At 42.4% G+C, this 18,638-nt stretch overlaps 1 protein-coding gene across 1 annotated transcript in view; it reads right to left on the reverse strand.

The window, feature by feature from the left end:
• LOC100441993 (leucine-rich repeat-containing protein 37A3-like) overlaps window positions 1–18,638 on the reverse strand; it is a 56,002-nt gene that overhangs the window by 20,865 nt on the left and 16,499 nt on the right. Inside the window, 1 exon segment of the mRNA XM_009251634.4 lies at window positions 479–1,326. Within this exon segment, the coding sequence (XP_009249909.4) occupies window positions 479–888 (410 nt within the window). The 5' untranslated portion in view covers window positions 889–1,326.

Genomic DNA, 18,638 nt, shown 5'->3' on the forward strand with positions numbered 1-18,638 from the left:
AAATGGTAACTAGCATAATCCCCAGTTTAAAGGCGAGGAAATTGAGTCACAGAGCAGAATAACTTGCTCTGGGTCACCAAGCTAATAAATAGACCTGGGTTCAAACCCAGGCAGCCTGGCTCCGGAATCAACTCTTAACCACTTAGAGCATCATCACTGAGATCAGGAGAGGGACAGGATGCTGTAAAGAGGGTGAAGCGAAAATGGGAGGAGAGCAGCGGTTAAGCAATGATGTGATGGGGCTAAATAAAAATGGATATGAAAACGAGTAAAAGACTAGAGTAAAAGTAAAAGACTGGAGAAGGGGCCTAACATTAAAGGAGAATGAGGAGAAGGGAGAGTTGACAAGCAAAGGTGAAAGCAGAAAGTCAGTTGTCCGTATGGCTTGGGGAGATAAAGAAGGCCCAGGAAGGCCTCCAAGAAAAGGCTGCCATGTCAGGCAGGACACAGAGGACAATTGAGGAAAGGTGATTCTTACAAGATGGTGAAGGTGCTATTGTAGGTGTTGGGCTCTGGTACAGGCACTTGGCGGAGCCTCTGCTCTGGGTTGAGATCAATACATGACAGCATGTTCTCTTCACAGGTACAGAGCTCACATATGTTGATGCTTGTGGAGGCCTTCTGTTCCTCTGGTGCAGTTAAAGCCTTATTTTGGGCGTGACTTTCAGACTGCACCAATGAATCCTGAGTAGGTTCTAGCTCAGTAGGGGGACCTGTGACTTCAGTCAGTTTTCGATGCAGAGTCTGAACCTGATCTGGATGAGGAGCTGTAGTCTTCTCCAGGGCTGTAGAATGTCCCCGCTCCAGAGGCTGAGCCTCCTTGACTAGTAGCCATAATAGTTGCCACGTAAGGAGGGGCCATGGGCCCCAGAAATGCAGCCGGGACATGACACGCTAGTGCCGCGCACTGAGTGGGAGCCATTCTGGCAGCCCCGAGACGCCTGTGCCCCTTATAAGCGTGTGCCCCGCCCTGTCTTTATGACACCTTTATTTATGCCACAGATCTGCTCCATGTCACCAGGGCACTCTTATATCACAACGCTGCGCAAGCACTCTGTTCCACCCCGCCCCACGGGAACACCCCTCCCCTCCCCTTAGGAAGGATTTGGGCTGCAGACCCGGGTGGTCCCAGGACTCCAGTGGCCTGCTGCGGTGGGGTAGGGTGGGGTAGGGTGGGGTAGGTTGGGGTGGGGGTGCGGCAGAGCTTCCCAAGGAAGTCACGGGACCTCACCTCGGGATATTCAGAAGTGCTAGTCCAGTTCTGGCAACCTTCCTCCTTCAAGGTGAAATCTGAGAATACTCTTCCTTCCAGGGAGAGCAACCGACCTGCAAAATGGGCGCCAGTTAGGGTGGCAGGCAGGAAGCACATTACAGTCATTTATTCCAAAGTGTTGCCATTTTTGCTAAACTGTTGCATGTTTGATAATTAATTCACCACCCTATTAGGTAGGGGCTGCCAGGGAATAAGCTAGGACTCCAAATTTTCTGTAGGAGGGGTGTTGGGAATTGGCAATTCGGTCTGGGAGAGAAGGTTTTAATCCGAGTGAAGAGCCCTTTGCACTAGGCTGGGAGGAGGCTGAACTGTCATCCTGCCTTGACTCAACACAGCCATTACCCTAGAAGTTACAGCGTCACCCTTCAGAGATCTACCCTGTGTGCACACATGGGGAAGAGGCTTAGGTTGTTAAAGTCAGCATGTTAAATAATTTCCTGAAATGCGACTGTAACTAGAACCCAGCTGACTTCCCCCACAGCCATTCTTACTTATTTTATTACTGTCTGGCATAATTACCAGCATGTAAACTCCAAGAAGGTGCTTCATCTTATTCCAGTGCCTAGCATAGGCATAGGGTACACAGTGAGGGTTTTAAAATTGAAGGGGAGCTGGGTGTGGTGGCTCACACCCATAATCCCAGAACTTTGGGAGGCCGAGGTGGGGGGATCACTGAGGTCAGAAGTTCGAGACCAGCCTGACCAACATGGTGAAACTCCATCTCTACTAAAAATACAAAATTAGCCAGGTGTGGTGGTGCATACCTGCAATCCCAGCTACTCAGGAGGCTGAAGCAGGAGAATCGCTTGAACCTGGGAGGCAAAGGTTGCTGTGAGCCGAGATCGCAACATTGCACTCCAGCCTGGGCAACAAGAGAGAAACTCTGTCTCAAAAAATAAAATAAAATAGAAGAGATTCCAAGATTCATCTCATTTAGGGATGGATCTATTGTTATAATCAGATTTCTGAAATCAGTGCTGACTTCCTCTCACATTTCACAGGAAGCTAGACTTCTTAAAGCTTGAAGTTTCCTTGGTGGATTTAATTTAAACTGAATTAAAATAATTATTTTACAGGGAAAAACTTCAAAACACCTTGCAACTTTGGGGTGAAAGTTAAATAAAACACTGTAGCCCCAAGTTAAGTTCCCACTGAAATGATACTTTTGCTCCTTTAAAAAAAAAAAATCCATAAATAGTAAATAATGACTGTTTTGAGATTACTTTAGAAACAGTCCCTATTTAAGAGCTTTCATATGCAGTCATGCATTTCTTGCCATGTGAGGAGCTTGAGAAATGTGTCATTAGGTGACTTCACCACTGTGCTAACATCATAGCATATACTTACACAAACCTAGGTGGTGTAGCCTACAGCACACCTAGGGTACACAGTATGGCCTAGGACTCCTAGGCTACAAACCTGTACTGTATGTTACTGTACTGAATACTAAAGGCAGCTGTCACACAATGGCAGGTATTTGTGTATGTAAACATGGAAAAGGTATAGTTAAAATACTGTATAAAAGATAAAAATGGGGCCCGGACGCAGTGGCTCATGCCTGTAATCCCAGCACTTTGGGAGGCCGAGGTGGGTAGATCACCTGAGGTCAGGAGTTTGAGACCAGCCTGGCCAACATGGCAAAGACCAGTCTCTACTAAAAATACAAAAATTAGCTGAGTGTGGTGGCACGTGCCTATAATCCCAGCTACTCAGGAGGCTGAGGAAGGATAATCACTTGAACCCGGAAGGTGGAGGTGGCAGTGAGCTGAGATTGCACCACTGCACTCCAGCCTGGGCAACAGAGTGAGACTCCATTTCAAAAAAAAAAAAAGATAAAAATGGTATACCTATATAGGGATAGCTCCATTATACTCTTATGGAACCACCAACATATATGTGGTCTATTGTTGACCCAAACTTCATTTTGCAGCACATGATTGTAAATGATTGACAGAAAGATCTTCAGCAAAATATTCCACCCAAGATACATGACAGATATTGAGATCCAAGTAATAAGCCATATTTGAAAGGCATTATAGTTTTCGAAAGCTGTAGAGCAATCATTCTTAAGGCCAGTTACCTTCTCCCCACATCTCCGGGATCCTGTTTGAAGGGGGTTATAAAAAGGCCTGTGTTCGAGCAGCCCAGCATCCCTTACTCCTGGAGCGGGAGGAGACTAACCCCTCTCCTGTGTCCACAACTGTAGTAATACAATCCTCAGTTCTGCTCTCCAAACTTCAAATAAGGGGTCAGAGCCAAGGGTCAAGACTTTAGGAAAAGCCCCAGAAATACCCTGCACTCAAAAAGCAGTTTCAGAGTTTCACATTTTCCTAAGAATGAAACAAATTATCCTCCAAATTCTGCTGCTTGTTTTGAATTATGGTTATACTGGCTATGTTATCCGACCCTTGAGTTGTTTTTCTTTTCTTTTTTTTTCCTCGAGAGAGTGTCTTGCTCTGTCACCCAGGCTGGAATGCAGTGGCATGATCTCGGCTCACTGCAACCTCCGCCTCCTGGGTTCAAGTGGTTTTCATGCCTCAGCTTCCCAAGTAGCTAGGCTTACAGGTGCGCACCACCACACCCAGCCTATTTTGTATTTTTAGTAGAGACAGGGTTTCATCATATTGGCCAGGCTGGTCTTGAACTCCTGACCTCATGATCCGCTCACCTCGACCTCCCAAAGTGCTGGCATTACAGGTGTGAGCCACAGCACCTGGCCTGTTAGTTTGTTTTTTGAGATGGAGTTTCACTCTTGTTGCCCAGGCTGGAGTGCAATGGTGTGATCTCGGCTCACCAGAACCTCCGCCTCCCGGGTTCAAGCGATTCTCCTGCCTCAGCCTCCCGAGTAGCTGGGATTACAGGCATGCACCACCATTTCTCCATGTTGGTCAGTCTGATCTTGAACTCCTGACCTCAGGTGATCCACCTCCCTCGGCCTCCCAAAGCACTGGCATTACAGGTGTGAGCCACTGTGCCCGGCCCTGTTACCTTTGAGTTTTTATCTCCACATACTTATATTAAACCGTGTAGTTCTTCTTCCCATCTGACATCTATAATCTCTTCAGTGGGTCTGTACTCCACAGCTATTTTACCACTTTCTGAAATAAAGTTAGCAAGGATGAATTCAGAATCTTTTTCATTCTAAGACTGCCTGCATATAATGGTAGCAACCCACAATGAGACAGACATTCTTTTGGTTTCTAAAAGCAGAAAATAAGCATTTTCCTGGAAGTTTCCTCATCTCCTTATCATACACTTCGATTTTTGTTTTTCTTTTTTCTTTTTTTTGAGACAGGGTCTCACTCTGTCACCCAGGCTGGAGTACAGTAGCACTATCATAGCTCACTGTAGCCTGGAATTCCTGGGCTCAAGTCATCCTCCTGCTTCAGCCTCCAGAGTAGCAGGCACTACACCACTGTGCCCAGCTAATTCTCTTTTTTAGAGACATGGTCCCGCTTTGTTTTCCAGGCTGGTCTCGAACTCCTGGCTTGAAGTGATCCTTCTGTCTTGGCCTCCCAAAATGCTGAGATTTCAAGCGTGAGTCATCATGTCTGGTCTCACAGCTCAGTTTTTAACATATGTATGAAATATCAACTGTGTTTGGTTCAAAGGACTTTATGATCTTACAGATAGGAACTAAGGAATAATAACATAAGAAATAAAAAATGTGGAAATAAAAATGTTCAATCATAATATGATTAAATGGTAAGGCACCAGGTTGGGGGTCGAAGTAAGTTAAAACCCAAAATAGAGACCACTGGGCTAGTAGACACTTCACATTAGAAGCACGGCTAGGTGTCCACTCCCTGAGAACCAAAATTCCACCAGATACAATGAACAAAGCTTTAGAGAGAGAAAACATTTGAACATTTTATGGGCAGAAAATGGCCCACATACTCTATAGACAATACAATTTCCTTCAAGGCAAACTAGAACTATAAGGCTTTTGGTCTAAGTAGTTTTGAGTGTGTGCAAGGGATACCTTTGCATACTAGGGAGGGGTAGACCACCCACACATTTAGCTTGGTTATTAAATGTCATTACTCAGACTTGACAGTTGATGACCAAGGAAGTAAGACTTTCACTAGAAGGGCTGCCCAGGTTGGAAAGCTGAGAGCAATCAGGGCCACCTCTTACAAGCAAATAAAGGTCTGTAGTAACTTAATTAGAATCTCAGTCTCTAAGCCTTCAGGGTTGTGAAGCAGAAGGGCAACTCTGTTCAGGGACTCTTTGCTAAACACCAGGTTTCCTTTGGGCACAGGCTATGACATTTGTGCCACTGTAGAACTGAATAGGGAATACAAGCAATGCCATTCAACAGCATGACCACTTCCAAGGCTCACAGCAAAGCAGCTGATTATTGTATAAAAATCATATTTGGCCAAAATGTCAGTGCCAGAAATGAGAGCTGGAACTGAATTCTCGATTCAAGAAACATAATCTAATAAATTCTTCAGCAGAGAGTTTATTTAGAGAGAAAACAATGACAACAATAGCATATTTTGTCTGCTTGCCTTGTAAGTATAGTTCTGAGTTTTTACACTTGTCATCTCATTTTTTCTTACAATATCCGTGATAAGGTTGATTGGATTACTAACCCCAGTTTGCAGATAAAGATTGCAGCTTAGAGATATTAAATATCTTCAAATCTCTCTGGCTATAAGACCTAAAACTGCATACAAAAATCTAAGAGACACAGTTAGGACTCAAATCCATGTGTCCAGGGTTTATAATCACTATTCTGTATGATAGGCATGCAATTAAAGAAGACCTGCCTCAAACATTTTCTGTGTGACCTGAGGCAAGTCCTTTTATATCTATAAGCTAGGGACAATATTTGCTGTCATTTTTTCTACAAATGTCACAACAAATTTGAGCCTGTTGCTGTGAAAGAATTTAGCAAATGAAAGCATACTAGGGAGTGTTTTAGATATCGATATTTTTATCCAATTAACTTTTCAAAATGAGTTTATTTGCTCATTGAAACTGAAGTACTTCAACGACGATTAAGAAAGTTTTACCTAGAACCACAATCAACAATTTCTGGAATGCATCTGACAAAGCCTTCTGAATAGCAATCTGGGCTATCTTCCCTTTCATAGGAATGACAACGGTCTTAAATCCAACCAAAACTAATGGATTTAAGATGCCTATCTGAGTGATAATTGCTACATGTTGGTTAAAAAATAAAAATGCATCCACGAATCTTAGCTCATAATCTTCGTGATTAAAGGCAGACAGCACAAGGGTATGGTTGAATGTCTCTGTTATAGGTACATCCTGGCAAGGCCCATTTTTACTGCCTCCATCTAGTTGGGAAGTTCCTGAAGTACTAGAGGGAGACACAATCCAAGAACCTGGCACATATCTCACATCACCCAGAGATTTCAAATTCATCAGTTAAGGCTACACTCCTATGGACCCCACCCTCCTATGCATCAAGGGCTGGAATCACTCACTGAAAAAAAGTTTTGTTGGCTAGACACGGTGGCCCATGCCTGTAATCCCAGCACTTTAGGAGGCCAAGGCAGGTTGAGGCCAGGAGTTCAAGAACAGCCTAGCCAACATGGTGAAACCCCATCTCTCCTAAAAATACAAAAATTAGCCGAGTGTGGTGGCACACACCTGTAATCCCAGCTACCTGGGAGTCTGAGGCACAAGAATAGCTTGAACCGGGAGGCGGAGGTTGCAGTGAGCCGAGATCATTCCACTGCACTCCAGCCTGGGTGACAGAGTGAGACTATTTTCAAAAAGAGGCTGGGCACAGTGGCTCACATCTGTAATCCCAGTACTTTGAGAGGCCAAGATGGGCAGATCACTCGAGGTCAGGAATTTGAGACCAGCCTGAGCAACATGGTGAAACCCTGTATCTACTGAAAAATTTTTTTAAAATTAAAAATTGGCTGAGTGTGGTGGTGGGCAGGAGGCAGGTGAACTGCTTGAACCTGGGAGGTGGAGGCTGCAGTGAGTCGAGATCACACCGGTGCACTCCAGCCTGGGCGACAGAGCGAGACTCCGTCTCAAAAAAACAAAAAAGGTTTGGTACAGATAATCTGGCTCCTCCCTGGGCATCATCCATGAAAGCCTACTCCCCTCCATTAGCCTACAGCCCTGCCTCTGACTTCAAACCCTAAGCCTGAGGGCCATGAATACTAGAAAAAAATCTCAACGTCAATATCAATTGAGTATCCTTTCTAGGTATCTATAGTAGACTCTTTTTCCACTGAAGCCCTTCTATGAGTAAAAAAAAAGGCTGAATGGGCCGGGCACGGTTGCTCATGCCTGTAATCCTAGCACTTTCGGAGGCTGAGGCAGGTGGATCACGAGGTCAGGAGTTTGAGACCAGCCTGACCAACACAGTGAAACCCCATCTCTACTAAAAATACAAAGATTAGCCAGGCATGGTGGTGCATGCCTGTAATCACAGCTACCCAGCAGTGTCAGGCAGGAGAATCACTTGAACCTGGGAGGTGGAGGTTGCAGTGAGCCGAGATCGCACCACTGTACTCCAGCCTGCGCGACAGGGCAAGACTCTGCTTCAAAAAAAAAAAAAAAAAAAAAAAAAAAAAAAAGACAATGTTTACACAAAACTTTCTACAAATCTTTACATGATGACTTGGCATGGTGGGTGGCTCATGCTTATAACTCCAGCACCTTGGGATCCTGAGGCAAGAGGATCACTTGAGGCCAGGAGTTTGAGACCAGGCAGGATAACACAGCAAGACCCCATCTCCAGAAAAAATAATTAGCTACATGCGGTGGTGCATGCCTGTAGTCCTGGCTACTCAGGAGGCTGAGGTGGGAGGATCCCTTGAGCCCAGCAGTTTGAGGTTGCAATGAGCTATGATCATGCTACTGCACTCTAGCCTGGGCAACAGAGCAAGACCCTGTCTCTAAAAAATAATAATAAATAGATAAATAAATCTTTAGATAATTTTGTTGGGATAACTGAAGGCTATAAGAGATACATATTTGAAGGACTATTTTAATACAAAGCAAGTTCTTAACCAAAAACTGGAAAAACATTACTTCCTTCTTCCTCCTCCGCTTCTTGGCAGGAAGTACACTGTACAATTTTAAATTTAAAGGTTCTGGCTGGGTGGGGTGGCTCACACCTGTAATCCCAGCACTTTGGGAGGCCAAGACAGGCAGATCACGAGGTCAGGAGATCGAGACCATCCTGGCCAACATGGTGAAACCCCATCTCTACTAAAAATACAAAAATTAGCTGGGCGTGGTGGTGGGCGCCTGTAATTCCAGCTGTTTTGGAGGCTGAGGCAGGAGAATGGCTTGAACCCGGGAGGCGGAGGTTGCAGTGAGCCAAGATCATGCCACTGCACTCCAGCCTGGTGACAGAACAAGACTCTGTCTCAAAATAAATTAATTAATCAATTTATTAAATAAATTTATTAATCAATTTATTAAATAAATTTATTAAATAAATTTATTTATTTATTTATTTATTTATTTAAAGGCTCTGTCAGGTATTGCCTAAGGTAAAAGTCTATATTGTAAGACAGAAAACCTCTGCCCAGGACTTCAGTAGTTCAGAGAGGGAAGGGCTTGATATGTGTCTGAAAAGACGAGTTTTAGACAGCAAAAAAAAAGAGAGAGATCCTTCCCATTTCAACTCCTTACCCTCCTCCACCCCCAATGAAAACAGACCTTCCTCCGCCTTATCCACTGGCTCCTCCACCAAGCCAACGCCAGACTCCCGCAATCATAGGATGGCAACACCACCTCTAAAGCACAGAACTTCAGGCTTTGCTTCGGAAGTGGCACCACGGTCTCTTCATTTTCCCTTTCTTCAAGGTCAGAAAACTGAAGCTGTTAGGAGTTTTAGTGTTAAGTTCCTTCCGAGGATGTTAATTAGGCTTCAAACTGTTTTGTTCTCAGAAATAAAAACTAAACTCCAGTCATTCAAGTTAACAGTTGAGGTGTTCTATGGCTTCAAAATCAAGTAAGATTTGCAAATGAATTGCTAGATACAACCATTTTTTATTACATGCCACACAAACAGTGGAGAAAATTATGGACACCACCATCCAAGTGATTGAGATTATTAATTTTAGGTAGCAGGCCAATTCAGACATGTCCACTTATCCTCAATGGCAGGAGGCCTCTCACATCCCCTCCATGTAACCCAGTTCAATACTTCTGTCTAAAGTCTAGAATTTCAATGTTGAAAGGAGAGCGTGGTTAGTGAGAGAAAATCTACAAAGTTTATCCTGATGATCCTTTCTGACCATCCATTGAAACCAAAGTAGTAATTCACCAGTTCTTGGCATCAGGAGCTGTTTCAGGCAAGGGCCTCTTATGTCTGGTGCCAAGAGGAACCTAAAGTCACAAGAGATAGACCCATAAATATCACAGCCTGCCAGAGATTTTATTTTGGATACACCTGAGATTTATCAATACCAACTGTGCAAAGAAAAGAAATTGTCAGTCTTCCCATTCAGTAGCTCCTTCTTGAGAACATGACCTGAAGAATAGATAAGATGAACCCACCCATCCCCCGCCCCAAGTTACTAACCCCTGTTTAAAGAGGAAATACACATACCTCTATACATTTTACAAGCAACTAAAACAACTAGAGGTTCATCTGCATTTATAAGCTTCTTTGACAATGTAAATATCTACTGAGTGTTAATTCTTGAAATATTTTACACATTTCTGTGAATTTCTTACATCATCAGTTCTTTCTTATATGTCTATTTCATTTTGTAAGTGCAGTATATGATTATATTCATGAAACTCAAATGATACAAATAAAGTCAAATTTATTGTATTAAAAATTAATAAGAATTAATAATAAAGTTAATTCTTTGTTGACTTGTTTATGCACCTTCCTCTGTCACTGGTTTATAAGCTCCATAAGTGCCAGAGGAAAACATATCTTATTCTTTTTTCATTCCCAGAACCAAGCACAGTTCTTGGCATATAATACAGTATAGATGATCTGTTGATTGAGTGAATGAATAAAACAATGAGCAAGTAAAAAATGAAATTACTTTTTCCCACTGAAGAGAAAGAGAAACACTTGTTGGGAAGGAGAAATGAAGACTATTTTTTTTTTTTTGAGACAGAGTCTCCCTCTGTCGCCCAGGCTGGAGTGCAGTGGCACGACCTCGGCTCACTGCAAGCTCCGCCTCCCGGCTTCACGCCATTCTCCTGCCTCAGCCTCCTGAGTAGCTGGGACTACAGGTGCCCCCTACCACTGCCGGCTAATTTTTTGTATTTTTAGTAGAGACGGGGTTTCACCGTGTCAGCCAGGATGATCTCCATCTCCTGACATCGGGATTTACCCACCTCAGCCTCCCAAAGTGCTGGATTACAGGCGTGAGCCACCACGCCTGGCAATGAAGACTAATTTTTAAATGTTGAGTGCTACCGCGGAGACCAGCCTGTATCATGAGTCACAGTGGAGACTTTCAGGACATCTAGGAAACTTCAGAAGGGCTCTGAGCCCCTGGGTGGTACAGACAGTTGTCACCTTGGATAACGTTGCCACAGTTCTTGCTGGCAACCATTTCCCTTCATTTCACTGAAACAAAAACAAAAACAAAAAACCCTCACAGGTGCCTTAGGCCTTTCCTTGATTTTAAAACCTTATTCTCTTTTCTGTATTTATAAAAAGCAAAAAAGACAGGAACTAGGTGTATGCGCTAAAGTAGAAAAGAACACTTAAGGCCAGGAGCAGTGGCTCATGCCTGTAATCCCAGCACTTTGGGAGGCTGAGGTGGGCAGACTGCCTGAGGTCAGGAGTTCGAGACCAGCCTGACCAATATGGTGAAACCCTGTCTCTACTAAAAATACAAAAACTAGCCGGGCGTGGTGGTGGGTGCCTGTAATCCCAGCTACTTGGGAGGCTGAGACAGGAGAATCTGGGAGGTGGAGATTGCAGTGAGCGGAGACCGGGCCATTGCACTCTAGCCTGGGGAACAAGAGTGAAACTCCGTCTCAAAAAACAAAAAAGAAAACGAACCTTAAACTACATAACAGTGGGGGTCAAGTAGTAACCCAAGGCTCTGAGTTCAGTAAGTAAATAAATCTATTATGAATGCCCTCTCCTCTCACTCATCTATTAACTCGTAGAACATTTCCTTCATTACTGCATCAGCGATGAGCTTTATGCTGTGAAATTCTCAAAATCTAAAGCTTATGAAGTGGTCTCAAGGTCCAAAGCGCACTAAAAACTCATTACTTACAAAATGATACCAAGTAACTGTTTCATCATCTTTACCGTACCTTTACCATATTTGAGTGGCTATGTGAAATGGTCACAGGTTAGAAACACATCATAGTCCAAAAGTTGAATAATATCTCACAGGTAATCATTTCAGTCACAGGAAGTGGAACCAGGATTGAAGAGGGTGTTGAATAAGCTACAAAAGTGGGTATATTATACCTGGAGTCATTACTAAGCAGAGTTCTCAGATTTGATCAAGGTTAATTCAATGAGGAATGGAATATAGACAACAGGCAGCAAGATTAGCAGGAAGCAGTCAGATCAAGTAGCCAATCAGGAATTGAAATCGGTCCTTGAAAATGGAAAGGTGATTGAATTGAGGCATACAATGAGATATCATTCTGTGGCTCTGGGAAAGTAAAATTGGTTGGCATGTTAACATGGAATAGGATTTCTACAAGGCCGCTTAAAGAATGTTTCCATCCTCTGAGAACTGAAGGGAGTTCCAAATAGGCAGTTTGTGACTGATGATGAGCATGTTGATGATAAAAGTCTCCTTTATATAACAGCTGGCAGAAGACTTCGTCACACCCACACATTTTAAATTCACATAAAGGTAAATATATGGTCAGGCGTGGTGGCCCACACCTGTAGTCTCAGCACTTTGGGAGGTGAAGGCAGGTGGATCATTTGAGGTCAGGAGTTCGAGACCAGTCTGGCCAACATGGTGAAACTCCATCTCTACTAAAATACAAAAATTAGCCAGGCATGGTGGTGCATGCCTGTAGTCCCAGCTACTCAGGAGGCTGAGGCAGGAGAATCGCGTGAACCCGGGAGGCGGAGGTTGCAGTGAGCCAAGATCGCACCACTGCCCTCCAGCCTAGGCAACAGAGACTCCGTCTCAAAAACAAGTAAATATAGCTGGGCATGGTGGCTTGTATCTAGCTACTTAAGAGGCTGAGGCAGGAGGATTGCTTGAGGTCAGGATTTAGAGACCAGCCTGGGCAACACAGGGATATTCTGTCTCTAAAAAAATTTAAAAAGTACCACCACCACGCCCAGCTAATTTGTTTTGTATTTTTAGTAGAGATGGGGTCTCACCATGTTAGCCAGGCTGGTCTCAAACGCCTCACCTCAGGTGATCCACCCGCTTCAGCCTCCCAAAGTGCTGGGATTACAGGCATGAGCCACAGTACCCAGCCGAGAACTTGCATTTCTAACAATTCCCAGGTTGTGCTGTTTGGGGAACCATACTTTGAGAAACACCTCCCTATAACCTGATAGGTTATTTCCCCTAAGATCCAGATAAGTAAAAATTAATACACATTAGATGAAATTCTAGAAGTTATCTTCAAACTTTGCTACTCATTGAATGTCATGAAGACATTGGAAAAAAAAGAAAAAAACAAAAAACAACCTTGCTACTCAACAAGTGATTTGCTATTATCACGTTTCAGAGAAATTCAGAATCTCAGGCTTAAACCCAGGCCTACTAAATTAGGATCTGCAGTTTCTCACAGTCTTCAGGTGATTTCTATGGTCATTAAAGTTTGAAAAGCTGCCTTGAAACAGTCCTTCCTAAAACTGAAGTGGAGGTGCCACAAAAATCATCTGGTAAATTGTTTAAAGTAATCCCAAAAGCAACCCAAATCTACAGAATCCCAGGTGAAGCTCAGTAATCTGTATTTTTATCCTTCTCCCCAAATAATTCTGATGTGCAGGCCAGTTTGGAAACCACTGCTTTAAAGAAAATGGATACTCCCCTTACCAAGCAGAAAGTAGGATTTTGGAAACTGATGCAAGGGAAGCAAAAAGATGCCTCAGGAGGCACGATTACAACAGGATTGATGCAAACAGAAGCTGAAGCTTAACCAAAGACATTAATATACGCCCACAAAAGAAAATGCTAAGGAAGTCAAGTGGTCTGCATGAATTCTGAAGAAAAATGGAGAACCAAAGAACAAAATTTGTCAATGAATTTCCAGCACAGTCTAGGTTAAGGGAGTGAATTTCTTGACTGAATGACACAGACTCTGTACCACCTGATTGGTTGTTACCTTAATGGAGGAATTATATTACAATGTATAGGTACTTTAATTAGAATGACCTGGCAGTTATTGAGGCAAAATTTTCCGCTCCTTTGTATTCTGTAATACAAGAAAGATCTACATGGAAGTTCTGTTCTCTGAACTGTCTGGATGAACTGGTCAACGGCACTCATCATACCTTGGTTTTTAAATCTGCATTGTGGTCATAATCTGTTATTTAATTAATTTCTTGTATTTTTAATAAAAACTTTGACTATATATTTTAGACAGAAATTGCCTTAGCTGAAATTCTGAGAAATCCTAGACAGTTTTCAAGGCTGGGCTCAAATGTCACCTCTACTACCCTTTGCTGTGCCTCCTGGCACTGTGCTTCTGACACTTTGTACGGTCTTCCATGACAGCGTGAGCACAATTATATTACAGGCAATTACTCATGCCCCCCTGGCTCATTTGTTGACTCCTTTAGAGCACAGATCATGTTTTATTTATTGTAGCAACTAAAACAATTATTTGTTCAACCAATGACACCCATAAACAAAACTACCTGCCAAGGGCAGAGATGCAGGGGTAAAGTCATGCCAAGATTAAATCCCAGAAACCACTGTAGATTTTTCAGAGTTGACTCCTACGTTTTCAGACTTCTAGACTTCAAAAAACAACTCTCTATAAAATGTATGTTTCTAGAAGGAAGAAGTGTAACATTGTCCCCCCACCCCCTTTTTTTTTTTCTTTTGAGCTGGAGTCTTGCTCTGTCGACCAGGCTGGAGTGCAGTGGTGCAATCTTGGCTCCCTGCAACCTCCACCTCCCAGGTTCAAGCCACTCGCCTGCCTCACTTCAAGTAGCTGGGATTACAGGAGCCCACCACCACACCCAGCTAATTTTTATATTTTTAGTAGAGACGGGGTCTCACCATGTTGGCCAGGCTGGTCTCAAATTCCTGACCTCAAGTGATCCACCTGCCTAGGCCTCCCAAAGTGCTGGGATTACAGGCGTGAGCCACCATGCCTGGCCTATAGAGTGCTTTCTATTTGCCAGACATTGTGCTGAGCACTTTAAAATGCATTATTTCATTTTATCCTCAGATCAGCTCCATAAAATAGCTACCATTATTACCTCTACATGTATATAGATATATGTATCTATATATACATATATCTACATACATTGAAAGTCTCACCAGTGTTTTAACTTTTGCTTTCAACCACTATACATATTTTAAAGAGTTTAAGATGAGAAACAACCATTTGCGTTTTTAAATTTTCCCAGATACCATTTCTGCCGCTCTTTATCTCTGAAGTTCTAGTATTACCACTGGTATAATTTTCCTTTGGCCTAAAGACCTTCTTTTACTTTTATTTTAGAGCAGAACTTCTGCCAACACATTCTCTTAGATTTTCTTCACCCAAAATGTCTTTCTTCTTTTTCTTTTTGCCTTAATTGTTGAAGGGTATTTTTGCTGGATATAGAATTCTGGATTGACATTTCTCTCAGTACTTTAACGATGTTCTGTAGTTACTCGAATCGCGGAAAGGCTTAAAGTTGGGGACCGGCTCTATCACATACACGTTTTATAGAAAGGTTCATTACTTTCATATCTTCATTGTGGACCATAGCCTTTATCATCACAAAATTTTGTCTCATTTATGAGTTTTTAAATTTTGCTTTGAACCTAAACTTTTATAACTCCTTTCTATTTCCTACAAGGTGGAGTTTATGGCAGACAGCACAGGCAGTTGGAAATACATATCTGGAGTTTAGAAGAGAGGTCTAGGTAGGAAAATGGATCTAGAAGTCATTGATATTTTGGCCAGGCGCGGTGGCTCATGCCTGTAATCCCAGCACTTTGGGAGGCTGAGGCAGGCGGATCACAAGGTCAAGAGATTGAAACCATCCTGGCCAACATGGTGAAACCCCGTTTCTACTAAAAATACAAAAATTAGCTGGGTGTGTGGGCACACACCTGTAGTCCCAGCTACTCAGGAGGCTGAGGGAGGAGAATCACTTGGATTCAGGAGGCAGAGGTTGCAGTGAGCCAAGATCGTGCCACTGCACTCCAGCCTGGTGACAGAGTGAGACTCTGTCTCAAAAAAGTCATTGATATTTTGGTGGTAATTGAGTCAACTGATGATTAGGGGAAAGTTGGGGAAACTAAATGCTGAGGACTATCACATGTAAGAGGGATGTCTGAAGGAGGAATAACTGGTCAAGGAAATCGGGTCATAAGTGGCAACAGGAAATTTAAGAAGGATGTAGTAGCCAAAGGTATCATACATGCATTGTGTATGTATGTAGATATATATCTTTCAATGTATATAAATATATGTCTACATACATACAAAATGTATGCATGTAGATATAATATACATTGAAAGTATAGATACATATCTATATATCTACATATATTGAAAGTGTATATAGATATATACACACATACACACACACACACACATATGTGGGGGGCTAGAATAAAGAAACCTATATGTTTGCAATACTTTTACATTTTATTTAGAAGTAAAATGCTAACTCTAAGTAGGTAGGTTAGGTATATATTTTGTAATTCCTACAGCAAAAACATAGCACAGATATAACCAAAAGCCAATTAACAAAACATAACACTAAAAAATATTCAATTAATCCAAAAGTAGGCAGAAAAAAGAAACAGAAGAAACCCCCCCCAAAAAAAATCAGAAAACAAATAATAAAAAGGAAACCTAAATCCAATCATTATCAATCATATTAAATGTAAATGGTCCAAAACACTTTAATTAAAAGACACTGTCAGATTACATTTAAAAGAAAAACGAAAAAACAAGAAACCATTTGAAAATATAATGATATGGCCAAGTATGGTGGCTCATGCCTATAATCCCAGCATTTTGGGAGGCTGAGGTGGGCAGGTGGCTTGAGCCCAGGAATTCAAGACCAGCCTGGGCAACATGGCGAAACCCCATCTCCATTTTTACAAATTAAAAAATAAATGAATATCATGATATCTAGGTTAAAAGCAAAAGGGCAGAGAAAGATATGTCATTTTAACACTAGTCAAAAACAGTATTATACTACTAATATAAAACACTAATTTTTTATTAATATTAAATAATTTTTTTTTTTTTTTTTCCCGAGATGGAGTCTTGCTCTGTTACCCAGGCTAGAGTGCAATGGCATGATCTCGGCTTACTGCAACCTCTGCCTCCCGGCTTCAAGCAATTCTCTTGCCTCAGCCTCCCAAGCACTTGGGATTACAGGCACCTGCCACCGCGCCTGGCTAATTTTTGTATTTTTACTAGAGACGGGGTTTCACCATCTTAGCCAGGCTGGTCTCGAACTCCCGACCTCAGGTGATTCACCTGCCTCGGCCTTCCAAAATGCTGGGTTTACAGGCATGAGCCACTGCACTGGGCCTGTTTTTGTTTATTTATTTATTTTTTCTTTTGAGGTGGAGTCTTGCTCTGCTTCCCAGGCTGGGGTGCAGTGGCGTGATCTCGGCTCACTGCAATATCCAACTCCTGGATTCAAGTGATTCTCTTGCCTCAACCTTCTGAGTAGCTGGGACTACAGACGTGTGCCACCACACTAGGCTATTTTTCTCTTTTTAGTAGAGATGGGGTTTCGCCATGTTGTCCGGTCTGAACTCGAACTCCTGACCTCAGGTGATCCACCCGCCTCGGCCTCCCAAAGCGCTGGGATTACAGGCATGAGCCACCATGCCTGGCCAAATAATGGTTTTTAATATAATGATTATTACCAGAAATAAAGGTTATTTCAGAGTGATAAAGGGGTCAAATAATCAAGAGGACAAAACTGTAAATGTTTCTGCATCTAATAACAGTGCCTCAAAATACAGAAAGCATAAACAGAATTTCAAGGAGAAAGAGAACAAACCCATAACAATCGTTGCAGACTTCAACACTCCTTTCTCAGTAATCACTAGAACAAGCAGACAGGAAATCAGCAAGGATAGGGAAGACTTTAACACAATCAACCAACTTGACCTGATTATTATTTATGAAACACTTTACCTAACGGCAGCAGAACACATCTTTCCTATTACAAACTGAACATTCACCTAAACAAACAATGTTTCAGGCCATATACAAACCTCTACATTTTTTTTAATTCATCATAACGAGTATGTTCCCTAACCATAATGGAATTAAATTAGAAACCAACAACAAAGATGTCTGGGAAATCCCTAAATGTTTGAAAATTAAACAATACGTTTTAAAACAAATCATGGGTCAAAGAGTAAGTCATAGTAGAAATTTTACAATATTGTGAACCAAATGAAAATGAAAATAAAACATATATCACAAATTGAAGGTATGTTTTTAAAAGTGCAAAAAGGGGCTTGGCGCAGTGGCTCATGCCTGTAGTCCCATCACTTTGGGAGGCCAAGGCAGGTGAATCACCTGAGATCAGGAGTTCAAGACCAGCCTGGCCAACATAGTGAAACCTCATCTCTACTAAAAATACAAAAATTAGCTGGGCGTGGTGGTGGGCGCCTGTAATCCCAGCTACTTGGGAGGCTGAGGCACGAGAATAATTTCAACCTGGGAGGTGGAGGCTGCAGTGAGCCAAGATCGCACCACTGCACTCCAGCCTGGGCAACAGAGCAAGATTTTGTCTTTAAAAACAAAAACAAAAACACGCATAAAGGAGCACAGTGGTTTAGCCTGGAATCCCAGCACTTTGGGAGGCCAAGGCAGGAGGATTGCTTGAGCAAAAAAATTCAAGACCAGACTGGGCAGTATAGTGAGAACTCATCTCTATTTAAAAAGAAAGAAAGAAAAATCAAAGAAAATGAGGTATATATGCGCAAGAGGATATTATTCAGCCATTTAAAAAGTGAAATCATCTATAAAGCTTGAGGTTTGGAAAATAAAACCTGTTTGCAGCAACATGGATAGAACTGGAGGACATTATGTTAAGTGAAATAGGCCAAGGGCAGAAAGACAAGTATCACATATTCTCTTTCATATATGAGAGATTAAGAAGTTGATTTCATGGAGACAGGCAGTAGAATGATGGTTACCGGAGGCTGGGAAGCAGGTAGGGATGAAGACAAGTTGATTCATGGGCATAAAAACTCAGTCAGATAGAAAGAATACATTTTAGTTTTTGATTGCA

The sequence above is a fragment of the Pongo abelii genome, chromosome 19 (genome assembly GCF_028885655.2).
Source record: "Pongo abelii isolate AG06213 chromosome 19, NHGRI_mPonAbe1-v2.0_pri, whole genome shotgun sequence".
Classification (NCBI taxonomy): domain Eukaryota; kingdom Metazoa; phylum Chordata; class Mammalia; order Primates; family Hominidae; genus Pongo; species Pongo abelii.